This window comes from Scyliorhinus torazame, chromosome 12 (genome assembly GCF_047496885.1).
Source record: "Scyliorhinus torazame isolate Kashiwa2021f chromosome 12, sScyTor2.1, whole genome shotgun sequence".
Classification (NCBI taxonomy): Eukaryota; Metazoa; Chordata; class Chondrichthyes; order Carcharhiniformes; family Scyliorhinidae; genus Scyliorhinus; species Scyliorhinus torazame.
In genome coordinates, this window is record NC_092718.1 from 138,920,174 (window position 1) to 138,946,998 (window position 26,825).

General features: G+C 52.3%; 1 protein-coding gene across 1 annotated transcript in view; it reads left to right on the plus strand.

Annotated features, from left to right (window-relative positions):
* LOC140387107 (multiple epidermal growth factor-like domains protein 8) overlaps positions 1–26,825 on the plus strand; it is a 190,466-nt gene that overhangs the window by 11,092 nt on the left and 152,549 nt on the right. The window contains exons 2-6 of the mRNA XM_072470117.1: positions 9,574–9,737; positions 10,049–10,255; positions 18,004–18,181; positions 25,071–25,159; positions 25,977–26,190. Of these exons, the coding sequence (XP_072326218.1) occupies positions 9,574–9,737; positions 10,049–10,255; positions 18,004–18,181; positions 25,071–25,159; positions 25,977–26,190 (852 nt within the window). The remainder of the gene's footprint in view (positions 1–9,573; positions 9,738–10,048; positions 10,256–18,003; positions 18,182–25,070; positions 25,160–25,976; positions 26,191–26,825) is intronic.

A 26,825-nucleotide genomic window follows, 5' to 3' on the forward strand; every position in this document is an offset into this window, starting at 1 on the left:
CACATTCACCCTAGGACCACTCTTATCCTTGTCCACCAGCACTTTAAAACTTACTGAATTGTGGTCACTGCTCCCGAAATGCTCCCCCACTGAAACTTCTACCACCTGGCCGGGCTCATTCCCCAATACCAGGTCCAGTACTGCCCCTTCCCTAGTTGGACTGTCTACATATTGTTTTAAGAAGCCCTCCTGGATGCTCCTTACAAACTCTGCCCCGTCTAAGCCCCTGGCACTAAGTGAGTCCCAGTCAATATTGGGGAAGTTGAAGTCTCCCATCACCACAACCCTGTTGTTTTTACTCTTTTCCAAAATCTGTCTACCTATCTGCTCCTCTATCTCCCGCTGGCTGTTGGGAGGCCTGTAGTAAACCCCAACATTGTGACTGCACCCTTCTTATTCCTGATCTCTACCCATATAGCCTCACTGCCCTCTGAGGTGTCCTCCAGTAGTACAGCTGTGATATCCTCCCTAACCAGTAGCGCAACTCCGCCACCCCTTTTACATCCCCCTCTATCCCGCCTGAAACATCTAAATCCTGGAACGTTTAGCTGCCAATCCTGCCCTTCCCTCAACCAGGTCTCTGTAATGGCAACAACATCATAGTTCCAAGTACTAATCCAAGCTCTAAGCTTTGGAGGGGAGCTGCACCTCGAAATTCCCCGGATTGATACCAGGGATAAATTACGAAGGCAGGTTGCACAATCCCAGCCTGCATTCCCTCGAGTTTAGACGGCTGAGGGGCAATCTAATCTTAAAAGGTGTTAAAACGTTTGAAGGGTTCACCGGGGTGAATTGAGGAATCCGTTCTGAAGAGCTGCTGAAGCTGGAGGTCAATTAAATCCATCAAAGCTGAGATTGATGGACTTTTTGGAAATAAAGCAGCAGTCCTGTGGTAACTGGATTGATACAGTTGGTTGGGGGTCCAGCTCCGATCTCACCTAATGAACCACAGAAAGGTTATGGGGCAGAAGGCCATTCAGTCCATCATGTCCACACCAGCCAAAAAAAAGAAAGTCGCTGCTCGTTTTAATCCCACTTTCCAGCACCTGGTCTGTGGTTTGCAAGTTCCAGCACATCAGATCTAGGTTTCTTTCAAACGAGTTGAGCATTTCAGCCTCAACCAGCAACTTAGGCAGTGAAACCGAGAAGCTCGCTACCCTCTGGGTGAAGATGTTTTTCCTCATGTCCCCACTTCTACCAATCACCTTAAGTCTGTGCCGCCTGGTATTTGACCCATCTGCTGAGGGGAAACAAGTCTTTCCTGCCTACCCTGTCTCGGACCCTCGCCATTTTGTTAACCTCAAATGGGTCACCCCTTAGCCTCCTGTTCTAAGTAAAACAATCTTTCCTCATGAGGGTAGTCATTTATTTGTTCATGGGATGTGGACTTCGCTGGTGAGTCCAGCATTTATTACCCATCTCTAATTGCCCTTTGAGAGTACCTAATTCATTTTTTCCAATTAACGGGCAATTTAGTGTGACCAATCCACCTACCCTGCACATCTTTGGGTGTGGGGGCGAAACCCAAGCAAACACTGGGAGAATGTGCAAACTCCACACGGACTGTGACCCAAAGCCGGGATCGATCCTGGGACCTCGGCGCCATGAGGCAGCAGTGCTAACCACTGTGCCACCGTGCTGCCCTGTGAGCTTTCTTCGTGAACCGCTGCAGCCCGTGTGTTGTAGGTACACCCATAGTGCTGTTCAGGAGTTCCAGGATTTTGACCCAGCCACAATGAAAAAACGGCTGATATATTTGGAGGAGAACCTCCAGGTGGTGGTGGTGTTCCTAGGTATCTGCTGCCCTTGTCCATCTAGTGGGCATGGGTTTGGAAGGTGCTGTCAAAGGGTGGCAGTGGTTCACACTGCTGCCTCACAGCGCCAGGACCCGGGTTCGATTATGACCTGGGTGACTGTGGAGTTTGCACTTTCTGCGTGGTTTCCTCCGGGTGCTCAGGTTTCCTCCCACAGATCAAAGATGTGCAGATTGGCGCATGCTAAATTGCCCCTTATGTCCAAAGTTTAGGTGGGGTTATGGGGATAGGTCTGCAGAGTTGGCTTATTTTGGATGCACTTTCAGAAGGTCGGTGTAGACTTGATGGGCCGAATGGCCACCTTCTGCAGTGTAGAGAATCTAAGCGTTCACTGGAGTTCCTGAGGGGTGTGTGCACATGCGCGCGTGCCCCTCGTAGCATCGCTCAGCATCCAGTCTATGTGCGTGTGACTGGGACAAGGGCAAAATACTTTTACATTGCTCCCTTAACATCGTGAAACTTTAACATTTTCGGAAGAGCTTTGCAGGAGCATGGTCAAACAGGTTGACACTGAGACACGGAAGGAGATGTTAGGACAGGTGACCACAATAATAGAATTCATGCAACACATTTTTGGGTGTGGGGGCTGCACGTTTATTGGGTGGGGGGGGAGGGCAGCTGTTTACTGGGTGTGGGGAATCTGGCTGTTTACTGGGTGTGGTGGGGGTGCCTGTTTACTGGGTGTGGTGGAGGGAATGGCAGTTTACTGGATATGGGTGTGGGGGATGACTTTACTGGGTGTGGCTGTTTACTGGGTGTTTGAGGGGGCTGTTTACTGGGTGTGGGGGTGCTGTTTACTGGGTGTGGGGGGGGGGCTGTTTACTGGGTGTGTGAGGGGGCTATTTACTGGGTGTGGGGAGGCTGTTTACTGGGTGTGGGCGGGCTGTTTGTTTACTGAGTATGGGGGGCTGTTTACTGGGTGTGAGGGGCTGTCTGTTTACTGGGTGTGGGGGGCTGTTTACTGGGTGTGAGGGGGTTTACTGGGTGTGGGGGGGGGGCTGTTTGTTTACTGGGTGTGGGGGGGGGTGCCTGTTTACTGGGTGTGGTGGAGGGAATGGCAGTTTACTGGATATGGGTGTGGGGGATGACTTTACTGGGTGTGGCTGTTTACTGGGTGTTTGAGGGGGCTGTTTACTGGGTGTGGGGGTGCTGTTTACTGGGTGTGTGAGGGGGCTATTTACTGGGTGTGGGGAGGCTGTTTACTGGGTGTGGGCGGGCTGTTTGTTTACTGGGTATGGGGGGCTGTTTACTGGGTGTGAGGGGCTGTCTGTTTACTGGGTGTGGGGGGCTGTTTACTGGGTGTGAGGGGGTTTACTGGGTGTGGGGGGGGCTGTTTGTTTACTGGGTGTGGGGGGGCAGTTTACTGGGTGTGCGGTGGTTTACTGGGTGTGCGGTGGTTTACTGGGTGTGGGGGGGCTGTTTCCTGGGTGTGCGGTGGTTTACTGGGTGTGCGGTGGTTTACTGGGTGTGGGGGGGCTGTTTCCTGGGTGTGGGGGGCTGTTTGTGGGGGGCTGTTTGTGTGTGGGGAAGCTGTTTACTGGGTGTGGGGCGGCTGTTTACTGGGTGTGGGGCGGCTGTTTACTGGGTGTGGGGCGGCTGTTTACTGGGTGTGGGGGGCTGTTTACTGGGTGTGGGGGGCTGTCTACTGGGTGTGGGGGGGGCTGTTTACTGGGTGTGGGGGGGCTGTTTACTGGTTGTGGGGGGGGTTCACTGGGTGTGGGGGGGCTGTTTACTGAGTGTGGGGGGCCTGTTTACTGAGTGTGGGGGGGCTGTTTGTTTACTGGGTATGGGGTGCTGTTTACTGGGTGTGGGGGGCTGTTTACTTGGTGTGAACGGGCTGTTTACTGGGTGTGAGGGCGTTTACTGGGTGTGAGGGGGCTGTTTATTTACTGGGTGTGGGGGCTGTTTACTGGGTGTGAGGGGGCTGTTTACTGGGTGTGGGGGGGCTGTTTGTTTACTGGGTGTGGGGGGCTGTTTACTGGGTGAGGGGGGCTGTTTACTGGGTGTGGGGGGGGGGTTTACTGGGTGTGGGGGGGGGGTTTACTGGGTGTGGGGGGGTTTACTGGGTGTGGGGGGGCTGTTTACGGAGTGTGGGGGGCCTGTTTACTGGGTGTGGGGGGCTGTTTGTTTACTGGGTGTGGGGGTGCTGTTTACTGGGTGTGGGGGTGCTGTTTACTGGGTGTGGGGGTGCTGTTTACTGGGTGTGGGGGGCTGTTTACTTGGTGTGAACGGGCTGTTTACTGGGTGTGAGGGCGTTTACTGGGTGTGAGGGGGCTGTTTATTTACTGGGTGTGGGGGCTGTTTACTGGGTGTGAGGGGGCTGTTTACTGGGTGTGAGGGGGCTGTTTACTGGGTGTGAGGGGGCTGTTTACTGGGTGTGGGGGGCTGTTTACTGGGTGAGGAGGGCTGTTTACTGGGTGTGTGGGGGGGTTTACTGGGTGTGGGGGGGGTTTACTGGGTGTGGGGGGGCTGTTTACGGAGTGTGGGGGGCCTGTTTACTGGGTGTGGGGGGCTGTTTGTTTACTGGGTATGGGGGTGCTGTTTACTGGGTGTGAACGGGCTGTTTACTGGGTGTGAGGGTGTTTACTGGGTGTGAGGGGGCCGTTTTACTGGGTGTGAGGGGGGCTGTTTGTTTATTGGGTGTGGGGCTGCTGTTTACTGGGTGTGAGGGGGCTGTTTACTGGGTGTGAGGGGGCTGTTTGTTTACTGGGTGTGGGGGGCTGTTTACTGGGTGTGGGGGGGGCTGTTTACTGGTTGTGAGGGGGCTGTTTCCTGAGTGTGGGGGGGCTGTTTGTTTACTGGGTGTGGGGGGCTGTGTACTGGGTGTGGGGGGGCTGCTTACTGGGTGTGATGGGGTTTACTGGGTGTGGGGGGGCTGTTTACTGGGGGTGGGGGGGCTGTTTGGATGTGGGGGGGGGCTGTTTGGGTGTGGGGGGGCTGTTTGGGTGTGGGGGGGGCTGTTTGGGTGTGGGGGGGCTGTTTGGGTGTGGGGGGGGCTGTTTGGGTGTGGGGGGGGGCTGTTTGGGTGTGGGGGGGGGCTGTTTGGGTGTGGGGGGGGCTGTTTGGGTGTGGGGGGGCTGTTTGGGTGTGGGGGGGGCAGTTTACTGGGTGTGGGGGGGCTGTTTACTGGGTGTGGGGGGGCTGTTTACTGGGTGTGGGAGGGGCTGTCTACTGGGTGTGGGGGGGTGTTTACTGTGTGTGAGAGGGTTTACTGGGTGTGGGGGGGCTGTTTGTTTACTGGGTGTGGGGGGCTGTTTACTGGGTGTGAGGGGGTTTACTGGGTGTGGGGGGGGCTGTTTACTGGGTGCGGGGGGGCTGTTTACTGGGTGCGGGGGGGCTGTTTACTGGGTGTGGGGGGGGCTGTTTGTTTACTGGGTATGGGGTGCTGTTTACTGGGTGTGGGGGGCTGTTTACTTGGTGTGAACGGGCTGTTTACTGGGTGTGAGGGCGTTTACTGGGTGTGAGGGGGCTGTTTATTTACTGGGTGTGGGGGCTGTTTACTGGGTGTGAGGGGGCTGTTTACTGGGTGTGGGGGGGCTGTTTGTTTACTGGGTGTGGGGGGCTGTTTACTGGGTGAGGGGGGCTGTTTACTGGGTGTGGGGGGGGGGTTTACTGGGTGTGGGGGGGGTTTACTGGGTGTGGGGGGGTTTACTGGGTGTGGGGGGGCTGTTTACGGAGTGTGGGGGGCCTGTTTACTGGGTGTGGGGGGCTGTTTGTTTACTGGGTGTGGGGGTGCTGTTTACTGGGTGTGGGGGTGCTGTTTACTGGGTGTGGGGGTGCTGTTTACTGGGTGTGGGGGGCTGTTTACTTGGTGTGAACGGGCTGTTTACTGGGTGTGAGGGCGTTTACTGGGTGTGAGGGGGCTGTTTATTTACTGGGTGTGGGGGCTGTTTACTGGGTGTGAGGGGGCTGTTTACTGGGTGTGGGGGGGCTGTTTGTTTACTGGGTGTGGGGGGCTGTTTACTGGGTGAGGAGGGCTGTTTACTGGGTGTGGGGGGGGTTTACTGGGTGTGGGGGGGGTTTACTGGGTGTGGGGGGGGTTTACTGGGTGTGGGGGGGTTTACTGGGTGTGGGGGGGCTGTTTACGGAGTGTGGGGGGCCTGTTTACTGGGTGTGGGGGGCTGTTTGTTTACTGGGTGTGGGGGTGCTGTTTACTGGGTGTGGGGGTGCTGTTTACTGGGTGTGGGGGGCTGTTTACTTGGTGTGAACGGGCTGTTTACTGGGTGTGAGGGCGTTTACTGGGTGTGAGGGGGCTGTTTATTTACTGGGTGTGGGGGCTGTTTACTGGGTGTGAGGGGGCTGTTTACTGGGTGTGGGGGGGCTGTTTGTTTACTGGGTGTGGGGGGCTGTTTACTGGGTGAGGAGGGCTGTTTACTGGGTGTGTGGGGGGGTTTACTGGGTGTGGGGGGGGTTTACTGGGTGTGGGGGGGCTGTTTACGGAGTGTGGGGGGCCTGTTTACTGGGTGTGGGGGGCTGTTTGTTTACTGGGTATGGGGGTGCTGTTTACTGGGTGTGAACGGGCTGTTTACTGGGTGTGAGGGTGTTTACTGGGTGTGAGGGGGCCGTTTTACTGGGTGTGAGGGGGGCTGTTTGTTTATTGGGTGTGGGGCTGCTGTTTACTGGGTGTGAGGGGGCTGTTTACTGGGTGTGAGGGGGCTGTTTGTTTACTGGGTGTGGGGGGCTGTTTACTGGGTGTGGGGGGGGGCTGTTTACTGGTTGTGAGGGGGCTGTTTCCTGAGTGTGGGGGGGCTGTTTGTTTACTGGGTGTGGGGGGCTGTGTACTGGGTGTGGGGGGGCTGCTTACTGGGTGTGATGGGGTTTACTGGGTGTGGGGGGGCTGTTTACTGGGGGTGGGGGGCTGTTTGGATGTGGGGGGGGCTGTTTGGGTGTGGGGGGGGCTGTTTGGGTGTGGGGGGGCTGTTTGGGTGTGGGGGGGCTGTTTGGGTGTGGGGGGGGCTGTTTGGGTGTGGGGGGGTGCTGTTTGGGTGTGGGGGGGGGCTGTTTGGGTGTGGGGGGGGCTGTTTGGGTGTGGGGGGGCTGTTTGGGTGTGGGGGGGGCAGTTTACTGGGTGTGGGGGGGCTGTTTACTGGGTGTGGGAGGGGCTGTCTACTGGGTGTGGGGGGGTGTTTACTGTGTGTGAGAGGGTTTACTGGGTGTGGGGGGGCTGTTTGTTTACTGGGTGTGGGGGGCTGTTTACTGGGTGTGAGGGGGTTTACTGGGTGTGGGGGGGGCTGTTTACTGGGTGCGGGGGGGCTGTTTACTGGGTGCGGGGGGGCTGTTTACTGGGTGTGGGGGGGGCTGTTTGTTTACTGGGTGTGGGGGCAGTTTACTGGGTGTGAGGGGGTTTACTGGGTGTGGGGGGCTGTTTACTGGGTGTGGGGGGTTGTTTACTGGGTGTGGGGGGGCTGTTTACTGGGTGTGGGGGGGCAGTTTACTGGGTGTGGCAGGGCTGTTTACTGGGTGTGAGGTCGTTTACTGTGTGTGGGGGGGGCTGTGTGTGGGGGGGGCTGTGTGTGGGGGGGGCTGTGTGTGGGGGGGGGCTGTGTGTGGGGGGGGGCTGTGTGTGGGGGGGTCTGTGTGTGGGGGGGTCTGTTTGTGGGGGGGTCTGTTTGGGGGGGGGCTGTTTGTGGAGGGGGCTGTTTGTGGGGGGGGCTGTTTGTGTGTGGGCGAGCAGTTTGGGTGTGGGGTGGCTGTTTACTGAGTGTGAGGGGGCTGTTTACTGGGTGTGGGGGGGCAGTTTACTGGGTGTGGGGGGGCTGTTTACAGGGTAAGGGGGGGCTGTTTACAGGGTATGGGGGGCTGTTTACTGAATGTGGGTGGGCTGTTTACTGGGTGTGGGGGGTTTACTGGGTGTGGGGGGCTGTTTACTGGGTGTGGGGGCCTGTTTGTTTACTGGGTGTGGGGGTGGGCTGTTTACTGGGTGTGAGGGGGCTGCTGACTGGGTGTGGGGGGGGGGGCTGTTTGTTTACTGGGTGTGGGGGGCTGTTTACTGGGTGTGGGGGGGCTGTTTGTTTACTGGGTGTGGGGGGGGGGCTGTCTGTTTACTGGGTGTGGGGGGGGGTTAACTGGGTGTGGAGGGGCTGTTTGTTTTCTGGGTGTGGGGGGCTGTTTACTGGGTGTGGGGGGGGCTGTCTGTTTACTGGGTGTGAGGGGGTTTACTGGGTGTGGGGGGGGCTGTTTACTGGGTGTGGGGGGGCTGTTTACTGGGTGTGAGGGGCAGTTTACTGGGTGTGGCAGGCCTGTTTACTGGGTGTGAGGTGGTTTACTGGGTGTGGGGGGGGGGCTGGTTTAGGGAGGGCTGTTTGTGGGGGGAGGCTGTTTGTGGGGGGGGCTGTTTGTGGGGGGGGGCTGTCTGTGGGGGGACTGTCTGTGGGGGGGGCTGTCTGTGGGGGGGGGCTGTTTGTTGGGGGGGGCTGTTTGTTGGGGGGGGCTGTTTGTTGGGGGGGGCTGTTTGTTGGGGGGGGCTGTTTGTTGGGGGGGGCTGTTTGTGGGGGGGGCTGTTTGTGGGGGGGGCTGTTTGTGGGGGGGGCTGTTTGTGGGGGGGGCTGTTTGTGGAGGGGGGCTGTTTGTGGAGGGGGGCTGTTTGTGGAGGGGGGCTGTTTGTGGGGGCGGCTGTTTGTGGGGGGGCTGTTTACTGGGTGTGGGGGGGCTGTTTACAGGGTGTGGGGGGGCTGTTTACAGGGTGAGGGGGGGCTGTTTACAGGGTGTGGGGGGGCTTTTTACAGGGTGAGGGGGGGATGTTTACTGGGTGCAGGGGGGCTGTTTACTGGGTGTGGGTATTTTATTTACTGCTTGTGGAGGGGGCTGTTTACTAGGGTGTAGGGGGGCTGTTTACTGTGTGTGGGGGAGGCTGTTTACTGTGTGTGGGGGGGTCTGTTTACTGGGTGTGGGGGGGCTGTTTACTGGGTGTTGGGGGGGGCTGTTTACTGGGTGTGGGGGGGCTGTTTACTGGGTGTGGGGGGGCTGTTTGGATGTGGGGGTCTGTTTACAGGGTGAGGGGGGGCTGTTTACAGGGTGTGGGGGGGCTTTTTACAGGGTGAGGGGGGGATGTTTACTGGGTGCGGGGGGGCTGTTTACTGGGTGTGGGTATTTTATTTACTGCTTGTGGAGGGGGCTGTTTACTGGGGTGTAGGGGGGCTGTTTACTGTGTGTGGGGGAGGCTGTTTACTGTGTGTGGGGGGGTCTGTTTACTGGGAGTGGGGTGGCTGTTTACTGGGTGTTGGGGGGGGGCTGTTTACTGGGTGCGGGGGGGCTGTTTACTGGGTGCGGGGGGGGCTGTTTACTGGGTGCGGGGGGGGCTGTTTACTGGGTGCGGGGGTCTGTTTACTGGGTGCGGGAGGGCTGTTTACTGGGTGCGGGGGGTCTGTTTACTGGGTGCGGGGGGTCTGTTTACTGGGTGCGGGGGGTCTGTTTACTGGGTGCGGGGGGTGGCTGTTTACTGGGTGCGGGGGGGCTGTTTACTGGGTGCGGGTGGCTGTTTACTGGGTGCGGGGGGGCTGTTTACTGGGTGCGGGGGGGCTGTTTACTGGGTGCGGGGGGGCTGTTTACTGGGTGCGGGTGGCTGTTTACCTGGAGTGGGGTGGGCTGTTTACTGGGTGTGGGGGGGGGGCGGGGGCGGGCTGTTTACTGGGTGTGGGGGGTGGCGGCCAGCAATGGAGCGTGGGGGCCGGCTGTTTTATGTGTGTCGTATTTTTAGTGATGACCCAGGTATTTTTCTGTGGTGTGGCAATAAGATTTTTAATGACGTTTTTGTTGATAGCCCCGAACAACAGCTTCCGCATTGTCCTGACTTTCATGTTCTTGGACACTGAGTGCACATACGACTACCTCTTCATTTATGATGGGGACTCCTACAGCAGCCCACTACTCGCAAGCCTGAGTGGGAACACACTGCCTGAGCCCATCGAAGCAAAATCGGGAAAGGTCAGTGTATACCTGGTTTTGAGATTGTCGGTCCGAGAGAGAGTGTGTGTTCGTATCTGTCTGTGCCTGAGACGTCTCGTCTGTGTGTGTGTGTGTGTGTGTGTGTGTGTGTGTGCGCGCTTTTGTCTGTCTGCGTTTTCCCTCCGTCTGTCTGTCCCTCCGTCCCATTGATTTGTGTGGGTGTGTGCACGCTGGCCCGCCTTTGTCGGATTCGCAGATATACGAAAGTTGCTCTGCATGTGAAGCTCTCGTGTCACTGACAGACTCTGCAACACTTGTTCCAACTTTGTTTTATCGTTGTCTCTTCTCAGATGCTCCTCCACCTGTTCAGCGATGCCAATTACAACCTGCTGGGGTTTAATGCCACGTATATCTTCACACTCTGCCCCATGGGCTGCTCTGGGCACGGGACCTGCGACCTCACTGGGGCATGCACATGTCATTGGGGTTGGAGTGGACTGGCCTGTGACATCCAGAACTGCAGTGATTATTGTGCGTCGCATGGACAGTGCATTGCGGTAAGACTCAGTTGTACCACATTTCCAAATATTAAACTACATGCCTCAGCTAGCACAATATGGCAAACATTGGGCAGTGGGTGTGCCATGGGTAAATAGCATTGCACTCTGAAATGGTGTTGGAACAATACAGAGGCTATATTTGCACCTGTAAATAAGGGTCAATTGGTGGAGAAACTGCCAGATTAATAGCAAGAGCATGAGTAAGATTGATACAGGGTATGGTGAGAGAGGGGTCAATGGAATTATTTGGGGTTAACATAGAACACAGAAAATACAGCACAGAACAGGCCCTTCGGCCCACGATGTTGTGCCGAACCTTTGTCCTAGATTAAAAATAGATTATCATTGAATTTACAGTGCAGAAGGAGGCCATTCGGCCCTTTGAGTCTGCACCGGCTCTTGGAAAGAGCACCCTACCCAAACTCAACACCTCCACCCAACACCAAGGGCAATTTGGACATTAAGGGCAATTTATCATTGGCCAATTCACCTAACCCGCACATCTTTGGACTGTGGGAGGAAACCGGAGCACCCGGAGGAAACCCACGCAGACACGGGGAGGACGTGCAGACTCCGCACAGACAATGACCCAAGCCGGAATCGAACCTGGGACCATGGATCTGTGAAGCAATTGTGCTATCCACAATGCTACCCTGCTGCCCTTAAGAACAAATAAATCTACACTATATCATTTTACCGTAATCCATGTCCCTATCCAATAGCTGCTTGAAGGTCCCTAATGTTTCCGACTCAACTACTTCCACAGGCAGTGCATTCCATGCCCCCACTACTCTCTGGGTAAAGAACCTACCTCTGATATCCCTCCTATATCTTCCACCTTTCACCTTAAATTCATGTCCCCTTGTAATGGTTTGTTCCACCCGGGGAAAAAGTCTCTGACTGTCTACTCTATCTATTCCCCTGATCATTTTATAAACCTCTATCAAGTCGCCCCTCATCCTTCTCCGCTCTAATGAGAAAAGGCCTAGCACCCTCAACCTTTCCTCGTAAGACCTACTCTCCATTCCAGGCAACATCCTGGTAAATCTTCTTTGCACCTTTTCCAGAGCTTCCACACCCTTCCTAAAATGAGGCGACCAGAACTGTACACAGTACTCCAAATGTGGCCATACCAAAGTTTTGTACAGCTGCATCATCACCTCACGGCTCTTAAATTCAAACCCTCTGTTAATGAACGCGAGCACACCATAGGCCTTCTTCACAGCTCTATCCACTTGAGTGGCAACTTTCAAAGATGTATGAACATAGACCCCAAGATCTCTCTGCTCCTCCACATTGCCAAGAACTCTACCGTTAACCCTGTATTCCGCATTCATATTTGTCCTTCCAAAATGGACAACCTCACACTTTTCAGGGTTAAATTCCATCTGCCACTTCTCAGCTCAGCTCTGCATCCTATCTATGTCTCTTTGCAGCCAACAACAGCCCTCCTTACTATCCACACCTCCACCAATCTTCGTATCGTCTGCAAATTTACTGACCCACCCTTCAACTCCCTTATCGTTAAAGAAAATCACAAACAGCAGAGGACCCAGAACTGATCCCTGTGGTACGCCACTGGTAACTGGGATCCAGGCTGAATATTTGCCATCCACCACCACTCTCTGACTTCTATCGGTTAGCCAGTTCGTTATCCAACTGGCCAAATTCCCCACTATCCCATGCCTCCTTACTTTCTGCACAAGCCTACCATGGGGAACTTTATCAAATGCCTTACTAAAATCCATGTACACTACATCCACTGCTTTACCTTCATCCACATGCTTGGTCACCTCCTCAAAGAATTCAATAAGATTTATAAGGCAAGACCTACCCCTCACAAATCCGTGCTGAGTATCCCTAATCAAGCAGTGTCTTTCCAGATGCTCCGAAATCCTATCCTTCAGTACCCTTTCCATTACTTTGCCTACCACCGAAGTAAGACTAACTGGCCTGTAATTCCCAGGGTTATCCCTAGTTCCTTTTTTGAACAGGGGCACGACATTCGCCACTCTCCAATCCCCTGGTACCACCCCTGTTGACAGTGAGGACGAAAAGATAATTGCCAACGGCTCTGCAATTTCATCTCTTGCTTCCCATAGAATCCTTGGATATATCCCGTCAGGCCCGGGGGACTTGTCTATCCTCAAGTTTTTCAAAATGCCCAACACATCTTCCTTCCTAACAAGTATTTCCTCGAGCTTACCAATCTGTTTCACACTGTCCTCTCCAACAATATCGCCCCTCTCATTTGTAAATACAGAAGAAAAGTACTCGTTCAAGACCTCTCCTATCTCTTCAGACTCAATACACAATCTCCCGCTACTGTCCTTGATCGGACCTACCCTTGCTCTAGTCATTCTCATATTTCTCACATGTGTAAAAGGCCTTGGGGTTTTCCTTGATCCTACCCGCCAAAGATTTTTCATGCCCTCTCTTCGCTCTCCTAATCCCTTTCTTCAGTTCCTTCCTGGGTATCTTGTATCCCTCCAATGCCCTGTCTGAACCTTGTTTCCTCAGCCTTACATAAGTCACCTTTTTCCTCTTAACAAGACATTCAACCTCTCTTGTCAACCATGGTTCCCTCACTCGACCATCTCTTCCCTGCCTGACAGGGACATACATATCAAGGACACGTAGCACCTGTTCCTTGAACAAGTTCCACATTTCACTTGTGTCCTTCCCTGCCAGCCTATGTTCCCAACTTATGCACTTCAATTCTTGTCTGACAACATCGTATTTACCCTTCCCCCAATTGTAAACCTTGCCCTGTAACCTATCCCTCTCCATTACGAAAGTGAAAGTCACAGAATTGTGGTCACTATCTCCAAAATGCTCCCCCACTAACAAATCTATCACTTGCCCTGGTTCATTACCCAGTACTAAATCCAATATTGCCCCTCCTCTGGTCGGACAATCTACATACTGTGTTAGAAAAGCTTCCTGGACACACTGCACAAACACCACCCCATCCAAACTATTTGATCTAAAGAGTTTCCACTCAATATTTGGGAAGTTAAAGTCGCCCATGACTACTACCCTATGACTTCTGCACCTTTCCAAAACCTAGAAAACCTCCCTCCCAGGATATTGGTGCCCCTCTGGTTCAGATGCAACCCGTCCTGCTTGTACAGTTCCCACCTTCCCCAGAATGCGCTCCAATTATCCAAATACCTGAAGCCCTCCCTCCTACACCATTCCTGCAGCCACGTGTTCAACTGCACTCTCTCCCTATTCCTAGCCTCGCTATCACGTGGCACCGGCAACAAACCAGAGATGACAACTCTGTCTGTCCTGGCTTTCAACTTCCAGCCTAACTCCCTAAACTTGTTTTACCTCCACACCCCTTTTCCTACCTATGTCGTTGGTACCAATGTGTACCACAACTTCTGGCTGCTCCCCCTCCCCCTTAAGGATCCTGAAGACACGATCCGAGACATCCCTGGCCCTGGCACCCGGGAGGCAACATACCTTCCGGGAGTCTCGCTCGCGACCACAGAATCTCCTATCTATTCCCCTAACCATTGAATCTCCTACAACTATTGCTTTTCTATTCTCCCCCCTTCCCTTCTGAGCCCCAGAGCCAGACTCAGTGCCAGAGACCTGGCCGCTAGGGCCTTCCCCCGGTAGGTCATCCCCCCCAACAGCATCCAAAACGGTATACTTGTTTTGAAGGGGAACGGCCACGAGGGATCCCTGCACTGTCTGCCTGTTTGTTTTTTTCCCCCTGACTATAACCCAGCTATTCTTGTCACTGTACCTTGGGTGTGGTTACCTCCCTGTAACTCTTCTCAATCACCCCCTCTGCCTCCCGGATGATCCGAAGTTCATCCAGCTTCAGCTCCAGTTCCCTAACACGGTCTTTGAGGAGCTGAAGTTGGGTGCACTTCCCGCAGGTATAGTCAGTGGGGACACCGGTGGTATCCCTCACCACCCACATCCTACAGGAGGAGCATGTACCTGGCCTAGCCTCCATCCCCTCTTACCTTACAGAATATAGCTGCCGTGTGGACTAACTAGATCTCCGCCCTCCGACTCTGCTCCCAATCAGCTACACTTCCTGTAAACTCCTGGCTCTCTTCGCACTCTTTGCGGGAATGTCGGAAACAAAATGAAAGGAGCACCTTACTCCCTCCTCACCTAACTCCCTCGGTCACCAAACTCTTACTATAGCACTCAAAATGCACCAAATTCAGCACTCCCTCGGTCACCAAACTCTTTACTATAGCACTCAAAATGCACCAAATTCAGCACTCCCTCGGTCACCAAACTCTTACTATAGCACTCAAAATGCACCCCCAGCACTCCCTCGGTCACCAAACTCTTACTATAGCACTCAAAATGCACCAAATTCAGCACTCCCTCGGTCACCAAACTCTTACTATAGCACTCAAAATGCACCAAATTCAGCACTCCCTCGGTCACCAAACTCTTACTATCGCACTCAAAATGCACCCCCAGCACTCCCTCGGTCACCAAACTCTTACTATAGCACTCAAAATGCACCAAATTCAGCACTCCCTCGGTCACCAAACTCTTACTATAGCACTCAAAATGCACCAAATTCAGCACTCCCTCGGTCACCAAACTCTTACTATCGCACTCAAAATACACCCCCAGCACTCCCTCGGTCACCAAACTCTTACTATAGCACTCAAAATGCACCAAATTCAGCACTCAGTGCAAACAAAGTCTGCACTGTAGGGGATCACTTTTATACTGTGAATCTAGCCTCTGAAAACCTGGCCTAATCCAATTAACTAATTAACAAGCTCCAGCTGCAAGTGCCAACAAGTAGAAGCCTGTTTAAAGCTGATTGAAAATTCACCTTCTTCTAAACCAAATAGCAACTTTTAAGTTAATTAACTAAATAAAAGAAAGACTAAACTTTAGATAAAAATGAAGCCTTATACTCCCTCGGTCACCAAACTCTCACTATCGCACTCAAAAAGCACCAAATTCAGCACTCAGGTTAGTTAGGGGATTGATACAGGCGAGAGAGTGGGACAGTGGAATTAGCTTTGGATTGAAACAGTGCTCTGGGGAGAGAGATGGGCCTTTTGATTAGGGGACGGCATGGTGGCACACTGCTGCCTCACAGCTCCAGGGTCCCGGATTCAATTCCGGCCTCGGGTGACTGTCTGTGTTGAGTTTGCACTTTCTCCCCGTGTCTGCGTGGGTTCTCTCCGGGTGCTCCGGTTTCCTCCCATAGTCCAAAGATGTGCAGGTTAGGTGGATTGGCCATGCTAAAATTGCCCCTTGTACAAAAAAGGTTAGGTGGGGTTACAGGGATAGGGTGGAGGTGTGGGTTTAAGTAGGGTGCTCTTTCCAAAGGCCTGTGCAGTCTCTATGGGCCGAATGGCCTCTTTCTGCACTGTAAATTCTATGACTCTAGTTTAGGATTGATCCAGGGCAATGAGAAGAGCTCGGCAGTGGAATTAGTTTGGGATTGATTCAGGGCTGTGGGGTGAGAGTGGGGGAGTGGGATTAGTTTGGGATTGATACAGAGCTATGAGGAGATAGAACATAGAACGATACAGCGCAGTACAGGCCCTTCGGCCCACGATGTTGCACCGAAACAAAAGCCATCTAACCTACACTATGCCATTATCATCCATATGTTTATCCAATAAACTTTTAAATGCCCTCAATGTTGGCGAGTTCACTACTGTAGCAGGTACGGCATTCCACGGCCTCGTGCCAGCCATTTCCATCCGTGGGAGAAGGCTCTCGCTGTCCACCCTATCCAACCCCCTGATCATTTTGTATGCCTCTATTAAGTCTCCTCTTAACCTTCTTCTCTCCAACGAAAACAACCTCAAGTCCATCAGCCTTTCCTCATAAGATTTTCCCTCCATACCAGGCAACATCCTGGTAAATCTCCTCTGCACCCGCTCCAAAGCCTCCACGTCCTTCCTATAATGCGGTGACCAGAACTGTACGCAATACTCCAAATGCGGCCGTACCAGAGTTCTGTACAGCTGCAACATGACCTCATGACTCCGGAACTCAATCCCTCTACCAATAAAGGCCAACACTCCATAGGCCTTCTTCACAACCCTATCAACCTGGGTGGCAACTTTCAGGGATCTATGTACATGGACACCTAGATCCCTCTGCTCATCCACACTTCCAAGAACTTTACCATTAGCCAAATATTCCGCATTCCTGTTATTCCTTCCAAAGTGAATCACCTCACACTTCTCTACATTAAACTCCATTTGCCACCTCTCAGCCCACCTCTGCAGCTTATCTATATCCCTCTGTAACCTGCTACATCCTTCCACACTATCGACAACACCACCGACTTTAGTATCGTCTGCAAATTTACTCACCCACCCTTCTGCGCCTTCCTCTAGGTCATTGATAAAAATGACAAACAGCAACGGCCCCAGAACAGATCCTTGTGGTACTCCACTTGTAACTGAACTCCATTCTGAACATTTCCCATCAAACACCACCCTCTTGTCTTCTTTCAGCTAGCCAATTTCTGATCCACATCTCTAAATCACCCTCAATCCCCAGCCTCCGGATTTTCTGCAATAGCCTACTGTGGGGAACCTTATCAAACGCTTTGCTGAAATCCATATACACCACATCAACTGCTCTACCCTCGTCTACCTGTTCAGTCACCTTCTCAAAGAACTCGATAAGGTTTGTGAGGCATGACCTACCCTTCACAAAGCCATGCTGACTATCCCTGATCATATTATTCCTATCTAGATGATTATAAATCTTGTCTCTTATAATCCCCTCCAAGACTTTACCCACTACAGACGTGAGGCTCACCGGTCTATAGTTGCCGGGGTTGTCTCTGCTCCCCTTTTTGAACAAAGGGACCACATTTGCTATCCTCCAGTCCTCTGGCACTATTCCTGTAGTCAATGATGACATAAAAATCGAAGCCAAAGGTCCAGCAATCTCTTCCCTGGCCTCCCAGAGAATCCTAGGATAAATCCCACTTATCTATTTTCAGCCTGTCCAGAATTGCCAACACCTCTTCCCTACGTACCTCAATGCCATCTATTCTATTAGCCTGGGTCTCCGCATTCTCCTCCACAACATTATCTTTTTCCTGAGTGAATACTGACGAAAAATATTCATTTAGTATCTCGCCTATCTCTTCAGACTCCACACACAACTTCACATCCCTGTCCTTGACTGGTCCTACTCTTTCCCTAGTCATTCATAGAGATTGTGGCAGTGTGATTAGTTTGGGATTGCTAGGGCAATGGGGAGAGCGCGGGGCAATGGGATTAGTTTGGGATTGCTACAGGGTTATGGGGAGAGAGCGGGGCAGTGGGATTAGTTTGGGATTGTTACAGGATTATGGGGAGAGAGCGGGACAATGGGATTCGTTTGGGATTGTTACATGGTTATGGGGAGAGAGTGGGGCAATGGGATTAGTTTGGGATTGCTACAGGCTGTGGGGAGAGAGCAGGGCAGTGGGATTGTTTCAAATTGTTACAGGGCTAGGGGAGAGCTGGGCAGTGTTAATAGTTTTGCATTAGTTTGGAGAGTGGTGCAGGGATATGGGGAGAGAGCAGGGCAGTGGATAAATTTGGGATTGGTACAGGGTTTTGGGGAGAGCAGGGCAGTGGATTAGTTTGGGATTGGTACAGGGCTTTGGGGAGAGAGCAGGGCAGTGGATTAGTTTGGGATTGATACAGGGCTATGGGGAGAGAGTGGAGCAATGGGATTATTTTTATGTGGTTCTCATATGAACAATTTTGGTCATGTTCCAGTCTCAATATTGTCAGTGCCAGCCGGGGTTCATAGGTCACAACTGTGATCTTTCGCTCAACGACAATCAAAGTGCTGGGAGCTGGTACAATGTCAGCCAATTTGATCCAGAGTTCACAGGACGCACTGCAGCTGCTGGAACATTCCTAAATACCACCAACTCACTCTACATCTTTGGCGGTAGGTTTTGCATTTCTACTTTTGCTGTCTGCATTCAGAGTTCAGCTGCCGAACTTTACTCTCCATCTGACCCCGTGCTGTACTTGCCCTGGGTGTGTTTGATGGGGGCAGTATACAGGGAGCATTATTCTGTATCTGACCGTGCTTTACCTTCCCAGGGAGTGTATGATGGGGGCAGGGTATATCATAGAATTTTTACAGTGCAGAAGGAGGCCATCGAGTCTGCAGCTCTTGGAAAGAGCACCCCACCCAAGGTTAACACCTCCACCCTATCCCCATAACCCAGTAACCTCACCCAACACCAAGGGCAATTTTGGACACTACGGGCAATTTATCATGGCCAATCCACCTAGCCTGCACATCTTTGGACTGTGGTAGGAAACCGGAGCACCCGGAGGAAACTCACGCACACACTGGGAGGATGTGCAGACTCCGCACATACAGTGACCCAAGCCGGAATCAAACCTGGGACCCTGGAGCTATGAAGCAATTGTGCTATCAACAATGCTACCGTGCTTTACTCTCTATATAACTCGGTACTGTACCTGTCCAGGGAGTGTTTAATGGGGGCAGTGTAGATGGAGCTTTACCCTGTATCTAACCCCATGCTGACCTATCCTGGGAGTGATTGATGGGGACAGTTTAGTGGGAGCTTTACTCTCTATCTAACCCTGTACTGTACCTGTCCTGGGAGTGTTCAAGGACAGTGCAGAACATAGAAATTACAGCACAGAACAGGCCATTCGGCCCATGATATTGTGTCAAACTTTTGTCCTAGATTAAGAACAAATCAATCTACACCCCAGCATTCTACCGTAATCCATGTACCTATCCAATAGCCGCTTGAAGGTCCCTGATGTTTCCGACTCAACTACTTCCACAGGCAGTGCATTCCATGCCCCCACTACTCTCTGGGTAAAGAACTTACCTCTGACATCCCCCCTATATCTTCCACCATTCACTTTAAAGTTATGTCCCCTTGTAATGGTTTGTTCCACCCGAGGAAAAAGTCTCTGACTGTCTACTCTATTTATTCCCCTGATCATCTTATAAATCTCTATCAAGCCGCCCCTCAACCTTCTCCGTTCCAATGAGAAAAGGCCTAGCACCCTCAACCTTTCCTCGTAAGACCTACTCTCCATTCCAGGCAACATCCTGGTAAATCTCCTTTGCACCTTTGCCAAAGCTTCCACATCCTTCCTAATATGAGGCGACCAAAACTGCACACAGTACTCCAAATGTGGCCTTACCAAGGTTTTGTACAGCTGCATCATCACCTCACGGCTCTTAAATTCAATCCCTCTGCTAATGAACGCTAGCACACCAGAGGCCTTCTTCACAGCTCTATCCACTTGAGTGGCAGCTTTCAAAGATGTATGAACATAGACCCCAAGATCTCTCTGCTCCTCCACATTGCCATGAACCCTACCGGTAACCCTGTATTCCGCATTCATATTTGTCCTTCCAAAATGGACAACCTCACACTTTTCAGGGTTAAACTCCATCTGCCACTTCTCAGCCCAGCTCTGCATCCTATCTATGTCTCTTTGCAGCCGACAACAGCACTCCTCACTATCCACAACTCCACCAGTCTTCGTATCGTCTGCAAATTTACTGCCCACCCTTCAACTCCCTCATCCAAGTCATTAATGAAAATCACAAACAGCCGAGGACCCAGAACTGATCCCTGCGGTACCCCACTGGTAACTGGGATCCAGGCTGAATAGTTGCCATCCACCACCACTCTCTGACTTCTATCGGTTAGCCAGTTTGTTATCCAACTGGCCAAATTCCCCACTATCCCATGCCTCCTTACTTTCTGCATAAGCCTACCATGGGGAACCTTATGGGGATTTTTCATGCCCTCTCTTTGCTCTCCTAATCCTTTTCTTCAGTTCCCTCCTGGCTATCTTGTATCCCTCCAGCACCCTGTCTGAACCTTGTTTCCTCAGCCTTACATAAGTATCCTTCTTCCTCCTAACAAGACATTCAACCTCTCTTGTCAACCATGGTTCCCTCACTCGACCATCTCTTCCCTGCCTGACAGGGACATACATATCAAGGACACGTAGTATCTGTTCCTTGAACAAGTTCCACATTTCAATTGTGTCCTTCCCTGACAGCCTATGTTCCTAACTTATGCACTTCAATTCTTGTCTGACAACATCGTATTTACCCTTCCCCCAATTGTAAACCTTGCCCTGTTGCACGCACCTATCCCTCTCCATTACTAAAGTGAAAGTCACAGAATTGTGGTCACTATCTCCAAAATGCTCCCCCACTAACAAATCTATCACTTGCCCTGGTTCATTACCAAGTACCAAATCAAATATGGCCTCCCCTTTGGTGGTACAATCTACATACTGTGTTAGAAAAGCTTCCTGGACACACTGCACAAACACCACCCCATCCAAACTATTTGATCTAAAGAGTTTCCACTCAATATTTGGGAAGTTGAAGTCACCCATCACGACTACCCTGTGACTTTGCACCTTTCCAAAATCTGTTTCCCAATCGGTTCCTACACATCTCTGCTGCTGTTGGGGGGCCTATTGAAAACTCCCAAGAAGGTGACTGCTCTCTTCCTATTTCTGACTTCAACCCATACCACCTCAGTAGGCAGATCCTCCTCGAACTGCCTTTCTGCAGCTGTTATACTATCTCTAATTAACAATGCCACCACCCTCCCTAATCTTCTTGAACATCGGGATATGGGGATAGGGTGGAGGTGTTGACCTTGGGTAGGGTGCTCTTTCCAAGAGCCGGTGCAGACTCGATGGTCTTCTACACTAAATTCTATGAAATTCTACCTTAGTTACTGGGCTACAAATCCGGTTCCCATTCCCCTGCCAAATTAGTTTAAACCCTCCCGAAGCGTAATAGAAAACCTCCCTCCCAAAATATTGGTGCCCCTCTGGTTCGGATGCAACCCGTCCTCCTTGTACAGGTCCCACCTTCCCTAGAATGCGCTCCAATTATCCAAATACCTGAAGCCCTCCCTCCTACACCATTCCTGCAGCCACGTGTTCAACTGCACTCTCTCCCTATTCCTAGCCTCGCTATCACGTGGCACCGGCAACAAATCAGAGATGACAACTCTGTCTGTCCCGGCTTTTAACTTCCAGCCTAACTCCCTAAACTCGTTTATTACATCCACACCCCTTTTCCTACCTACGTCGTTGGTACCAATGTGCACCACGACTTCTGGCTGCTCCCCCTCCCCCTTAAGGATCCTGAAGACACGATACGAGACGTCATGGACCCTGGCACCCGGGAGTCAACAAACCATGCGAGAGTGCCCACAGAACCGCCTGTCTGTACTTCTAACTATTGAGTCCCCTATAACTAGTGCTCTCCTAGTCTCCCCCCTTCCCTTCTGAGCCCCAGAGCCAGACCTCGTGCCAGAGACCCGGTCACTGCAGCCTACCCCTGCTAGGTAATCCCCCCAACAGTATCCAAAGGGGTATACTTATTGTTGAGAGGAACGACCACAGGGGATCCCTGCACTGACTGCTTCCTCCTCTTCCCACCTCTAACTGTGACCCAGCTACCTTTGTTCTCAGGTATAACTATGTCCCTGTAGCTTCTATCTATCACCCCCTCAGCTTCCCGAATGATCCTCAGTTCATCCAGCTCCAGCTCCAGTTCCCTAACACGATCTGTGAGGAGTTGGAGTTGGCTGCACTTCCCGCTGATGAAGTCAGCAAGGACACCGGTGGTCTCCCTTACCTCGAACATTCTGCAGGAGGGTCATTCCACTGCCCTAGCTGCCATCACCTCTACTTCGTCTCCCAGTAATAAAGAAAGAAAAGAAAAGTAAATAGCTTACCTGCTCACAGCACTGAGTCTTTTTTTTTAGGTTAGAGGAGGAGGGAGGGTGGGAGACGCTACACGTGTAGTGTCTCGGGTTTCCTCACCGTTCAAATTTATTGGGTAATGCAACCTTCCCAGGTCTCCCCACGGCCGACTTCCGGTTTCCTGCTCCGAAAAAGTAAGTTAAAAATCAAAAACTCGGCTTACCTTCCAGCTCTCCCTTCCAGCTCTCCCCTCCAAAAATCACTCCCCTCTCTGCCCGCTCCGCTGGAAGAATGAGGCCGAAACCTCGGAAGTAAGTGCCTTTTTAAAGAAAATACAAACCTTCCCAGGTCTCCCCACGGCCGACTTCCGCTTTCCTGCTCCGAAAAAGTAAGTTTAAAAATTAAAAACCCAGCTTACCTTCCAGCTCTCCCCTCCAAAAATCGCTCCCCTCTCTGCCCGCTCCGCTGGAAGAATGAGAGAGCTTTACTCTGTATCTAACCCTGTGCTGCACCTGTCCTGGGAGTGTTCAATGTGGACAGTGTAGATGGAGCTTTACTCTCTATCTAACCCCGTGCTGTACCTGTCCTGGGAGTGTTTGATGGGGATAGTGTAGATAGAGATTTACTCTGTATCTAACCCCGTGCTGTACCTGTCATGGGAGTGTTTGATGGGGACAGTGTAGATAGAGATTTACTCTGTATCTAACCCTGTGCTGTACCTGTTCTGGGAGTGTTTGATGGGGACAGTGTAGAGAGAACTTTACTCTGTATCTAACGCTGTACTGTACCTGCCCTGGGTGTGTTTGCTGGGGACAGTGTGGAGGGAGCTTGGTGGGGAGGGTGAAGGCTGATTTGCTGAGGTGGGACAATCTCATTCTGTCTAGGGGGGTAGGCAGGCTGATCTCCTCATTTATTTGGGCGGGGAAGGTGGCTAGGATTAAGAATGTGATACTGCAGAGGGGATAGCCTCCCAAATTTGTTGTATTATTATTGGGCGGCAAATACAGAAAAGGTTCGGGGTTGGAGCAGGGAGGAGGGGGCTTTATGAGTGAGGATGAAGGCGGGCTCTTACAGGGGGTGGAGTTCCGGACGCAGGCAATGGCACCGCTCCCTGTGGCCCCAGTGAAGTATATGGTAAGTCTGGTAGTGTTACAAAGGACAAAGAAATGTACAGCACAGGAACAGGCTCTTCGGCCCTCCAAGCCCGTGCCGACCATGCTGCCTGACTAAACTACAATCTTCTACACTTCCTGGGTCCGTATCCCTCTATTCCCATCCTATTCATGTATTTGTCAAGATGCCCCTTAAATGTTAGCCATGTTGACGATGTAGAGGCAGTTTAGACAGCATTTTCGGTTGGAAGCTGGGTCGAGGGCGATGCCGATTAGGGAGAATCATGGGTTTGAGCCGGGGAGGATGGATGCAAGGTTTTGGGGGATGGGAAGAGAGAGGGATTAAGGAAATAAAGGATTTGTTTCTGGGAGGGTGATTTGGTAGTTTGGAGGAGTTGGGCAAGAAGTTTGGGCTGTTGCGAGGCAAACGTTTTCGATAGATGCAGGTGTGGGTCTTTGCGAGGAAGGGCCTCCGGACCTTCCCGATAGCGCCTGCCACCTCGTTGCTGGAGGCGGTGCTGTCAAGGGGGGTTTGGGGAAGAGGTTGCCTTACCGATTTATGGGAGGATTTTGGAGAAGGACGGAGTGTCCATGGAGGGGATTAAGGTAAAGTGGGAGGAAGAGTTGGGCGTGGTGCTGGAGATGCTGCGGATGGTAAATGCCTCAACTTTGTGCTCGAGGCTAATACAGCGGAAGGCAGTGTAAAGGGCTCACTTCACAAAGTCTAGGATGAGCCGGCTGTTTGAGGGGGTGGAGGGTGTCTGTTGAGGTTTGTTCATCATGCATTTCCAGCAGTTGGTTACCTTTGAGGGGAGTGGGCTGGGTGGGGTGGTTTTGTATTGTGAAACTGTTGAAGATTTGTTGAATAAAAATACTTTATAAAAAAAAAAGCATTTGGCAAAACTGCAAACTACGGACAGACCTGGCTACTCCCATTAACTGCACATCTGTATCCCACTAAGATGTCCCATGACCTGCTTGGCTTGGTCCCTCATAAAATGTCTAGTCTACAAGGAATCTCCTGCAATGAAAACAATATCCCATTAGCCAACTGTGTGTAAATAAGTTAATGGTTAGAATGAATGATTATCTCACCTTTTACAACTCCTTAATTACACCTTTAGTAGACTCACTGCCACTTCACATTCCTGCCACAAATATCAAATATAATATATAACAATGTCTATGTTCATCACATAATTGCAAAAATATAAATTTGTGTTGGAGTCGTAGATTGGTCGCTGGGATGAGAGGTTCTACGATGACAGTCTGAATAAATTGGGTTTATATTCTCTGCCTTCAGAAGAATGAGAGGCAATCTCATTGAAACCTACAAGATTCTGCAGGGGGTTTGACAGGACGGCCACATTGTTTCCGCTGGTTAGTGAATCTAGAACACAGACTCAGGATAAGGGGAGGAAGGGGGCATCATTTAGGATGGAGATGAGGAGAAATGACTTCAGCCAAAATGTTGCGGATCTTTGGAATTTTCTACCTCCGAGTCCTTGTCATATCATAGATGTGATGAGAGGCATGGATAGAGTGGATATCCAGAGACTTCCCTCGGGCACAAATGGCTGTCACGAGGGGACATAATTTTAAGGTGATTGGAGGAAGGTATAGGGGAGATGTCAGAGGTAGGTTCTTTACACAGAGAGTGGTGGGTGTGTGGAATGCACTGCCTGCAGAGGTGGTGGAGTCAGAGTCATTAGGGATATTTAAGCGACTCTTGAACAGGCAGATGGACAGCATTAAATTAAAGGGGTGTAGGTTAGGTTGATCTTAGATTAGGATAAGGGCCGGCTCAACATCGTGGGCTGAAGGGCCTGTAATGTGCTGTATATGAAATGCTGGGGGATAGACAGATTTTTGATCCATCAGGGAGGGTGGCAGGCAAGTGGAGTTGAAGCCGTATTGAATGGTGCGGCAGGTGTCTACAACTGCTCCTATTTCCTGTCTTCCTTTCTGTACACTTTGCAGGGTTTGATCTGAATGATGTTCTCGGCGATCTTATTCGATACAACTTCACGAGTAATCAGTGGCATCGGAGTTCACTCAGCCCCTCTCCGGTAAGCAGCAGCCTACCCCATAATTTTGAGGCAGCGTCTGTCCCTTCAGTGTCTGGGCACCTCCGCTGCCCCCCTCGGTGCCTGGGACTCCTCCGCTGCCCCCGTGTGTCCGGGACACCTCCGCTGCCCCCCCTCTGTGTCCAGGACACCTCCGCTGCCCCCCTCTGTGTCCCGGACACCTCCGCTGCCCCCCTCTGTGTCCCGGACACCTCCGCTGCCCCCCTCTGTGTCCCGGACACCTCCGCTGCCCCCCTCTGTGTCCCGGACACCTCCGCTGCCCCCCTCTGTGTCCCGGACACCTCCGCTGCCCCCCACTGTGTCCCGGACACCTCCGCTGCCCCCCACTGTGTCCCGGACACCTCCGCTGCCCCCCTCTGTGTCCCGGACACCTCCGCTGCCCCCCTCTGTGTCCCGGACACCTCCGCTGCCCCCCTCTGTGTCCCGGACACCTCCGCTGCCCACCTCTGTGTCCCGGACACCTCCGCTGCCCCCCTCTGTGTCCCGGACACCTCCGCTGCCCCCCTCTGTTTCCCGGACACCTCCGCTGCCCCCCACTGTGTCCCGGACACCTCCGCTGCCCCCCTCTGTGTCCCGGACACCTCCGCTGCCCCCCTCTGTGTCCCGGACACCTCCGCTGCCCCCCTCTGTGTCCCGGACACCTCCGCTGCCCCCTCTGTGTCCCGGTCACCTCCGCTGCCCCCCTCGGTGTCTTGGACACGTCCGCTGAGAGACCTGACTCCTCTCCTCGCTACATTCTCCCTGCCCCTTGTGGTGTTGCTAGTCTGTGTGTTCAACTGCTTTTGCGTTCTGTTTTCAGGCTGGCCGACACTCTCACACTGTTGTTGAGTGGAAAGGACGGATGCTGCTATTTGGTGGCCAGCTGGCAAATGGCTCCCTGGCCAATGATATCTGGCTGTATGACCCACTAGCCGAGAGCTGGAAGCTGCTATCAGCAGCCAATTCACAGTGCCCACCGGGTTTGGCGGCACACACCGCTACTGTGGTGGAACAGTACCTCTATGTACATGGAGGTGAGTGTGTGTGGGGGGAGATTGGTCTGATCAGTGAGGTGTGGATGTGTCGTATCGATCAGTGAGGTATGTGTGTGATCGATCAAAGAGGTGTGTGTGATTGATCAGTGAGGTGTGCGTGTGATGGATCAGTAAGGTGTGCGTGTGTCGATCAGGTGAGGTGTGTGTGTGATCGATCAGTGAGGTGTGTGTGATCGATCAGTGAGGTGTGTGTGATCGATCAGTGAGGTGTGTGTGATCGATCAGTGAGGTGTGTGTGATCGATCAGTGAGGTGTGTGTGATCGATCAGTGAGGTGTGTGTGTGATCGATCAGTGAGGTGTGTGTGATCGATCAGTGAGGTGTGTGTGTGATCGATCAGTTAGGTGTGTGTGATCAGTGAAGTGTGTGTGATCGGTCAGTGAGATGTGTGTGTGTGATCGGTCAGTGAGGTGTGTGTGATCGATCAGTGAGGTGTGTGTGTGATCGATCAGTTAGGTGTGTGTGTGATCGATCAGTTAGGTGTGTGTGATCAGTGAGGTGTGTGTGTGATCAGTCAGTGAAGTGTGTGTATGATCGGACTTCCGGTTGCGGCTATGCGGAGCTAAGTCGCACATTCGGCGGCTCCCGCAAAAACGGACTTTTGGGCTCTTTTCA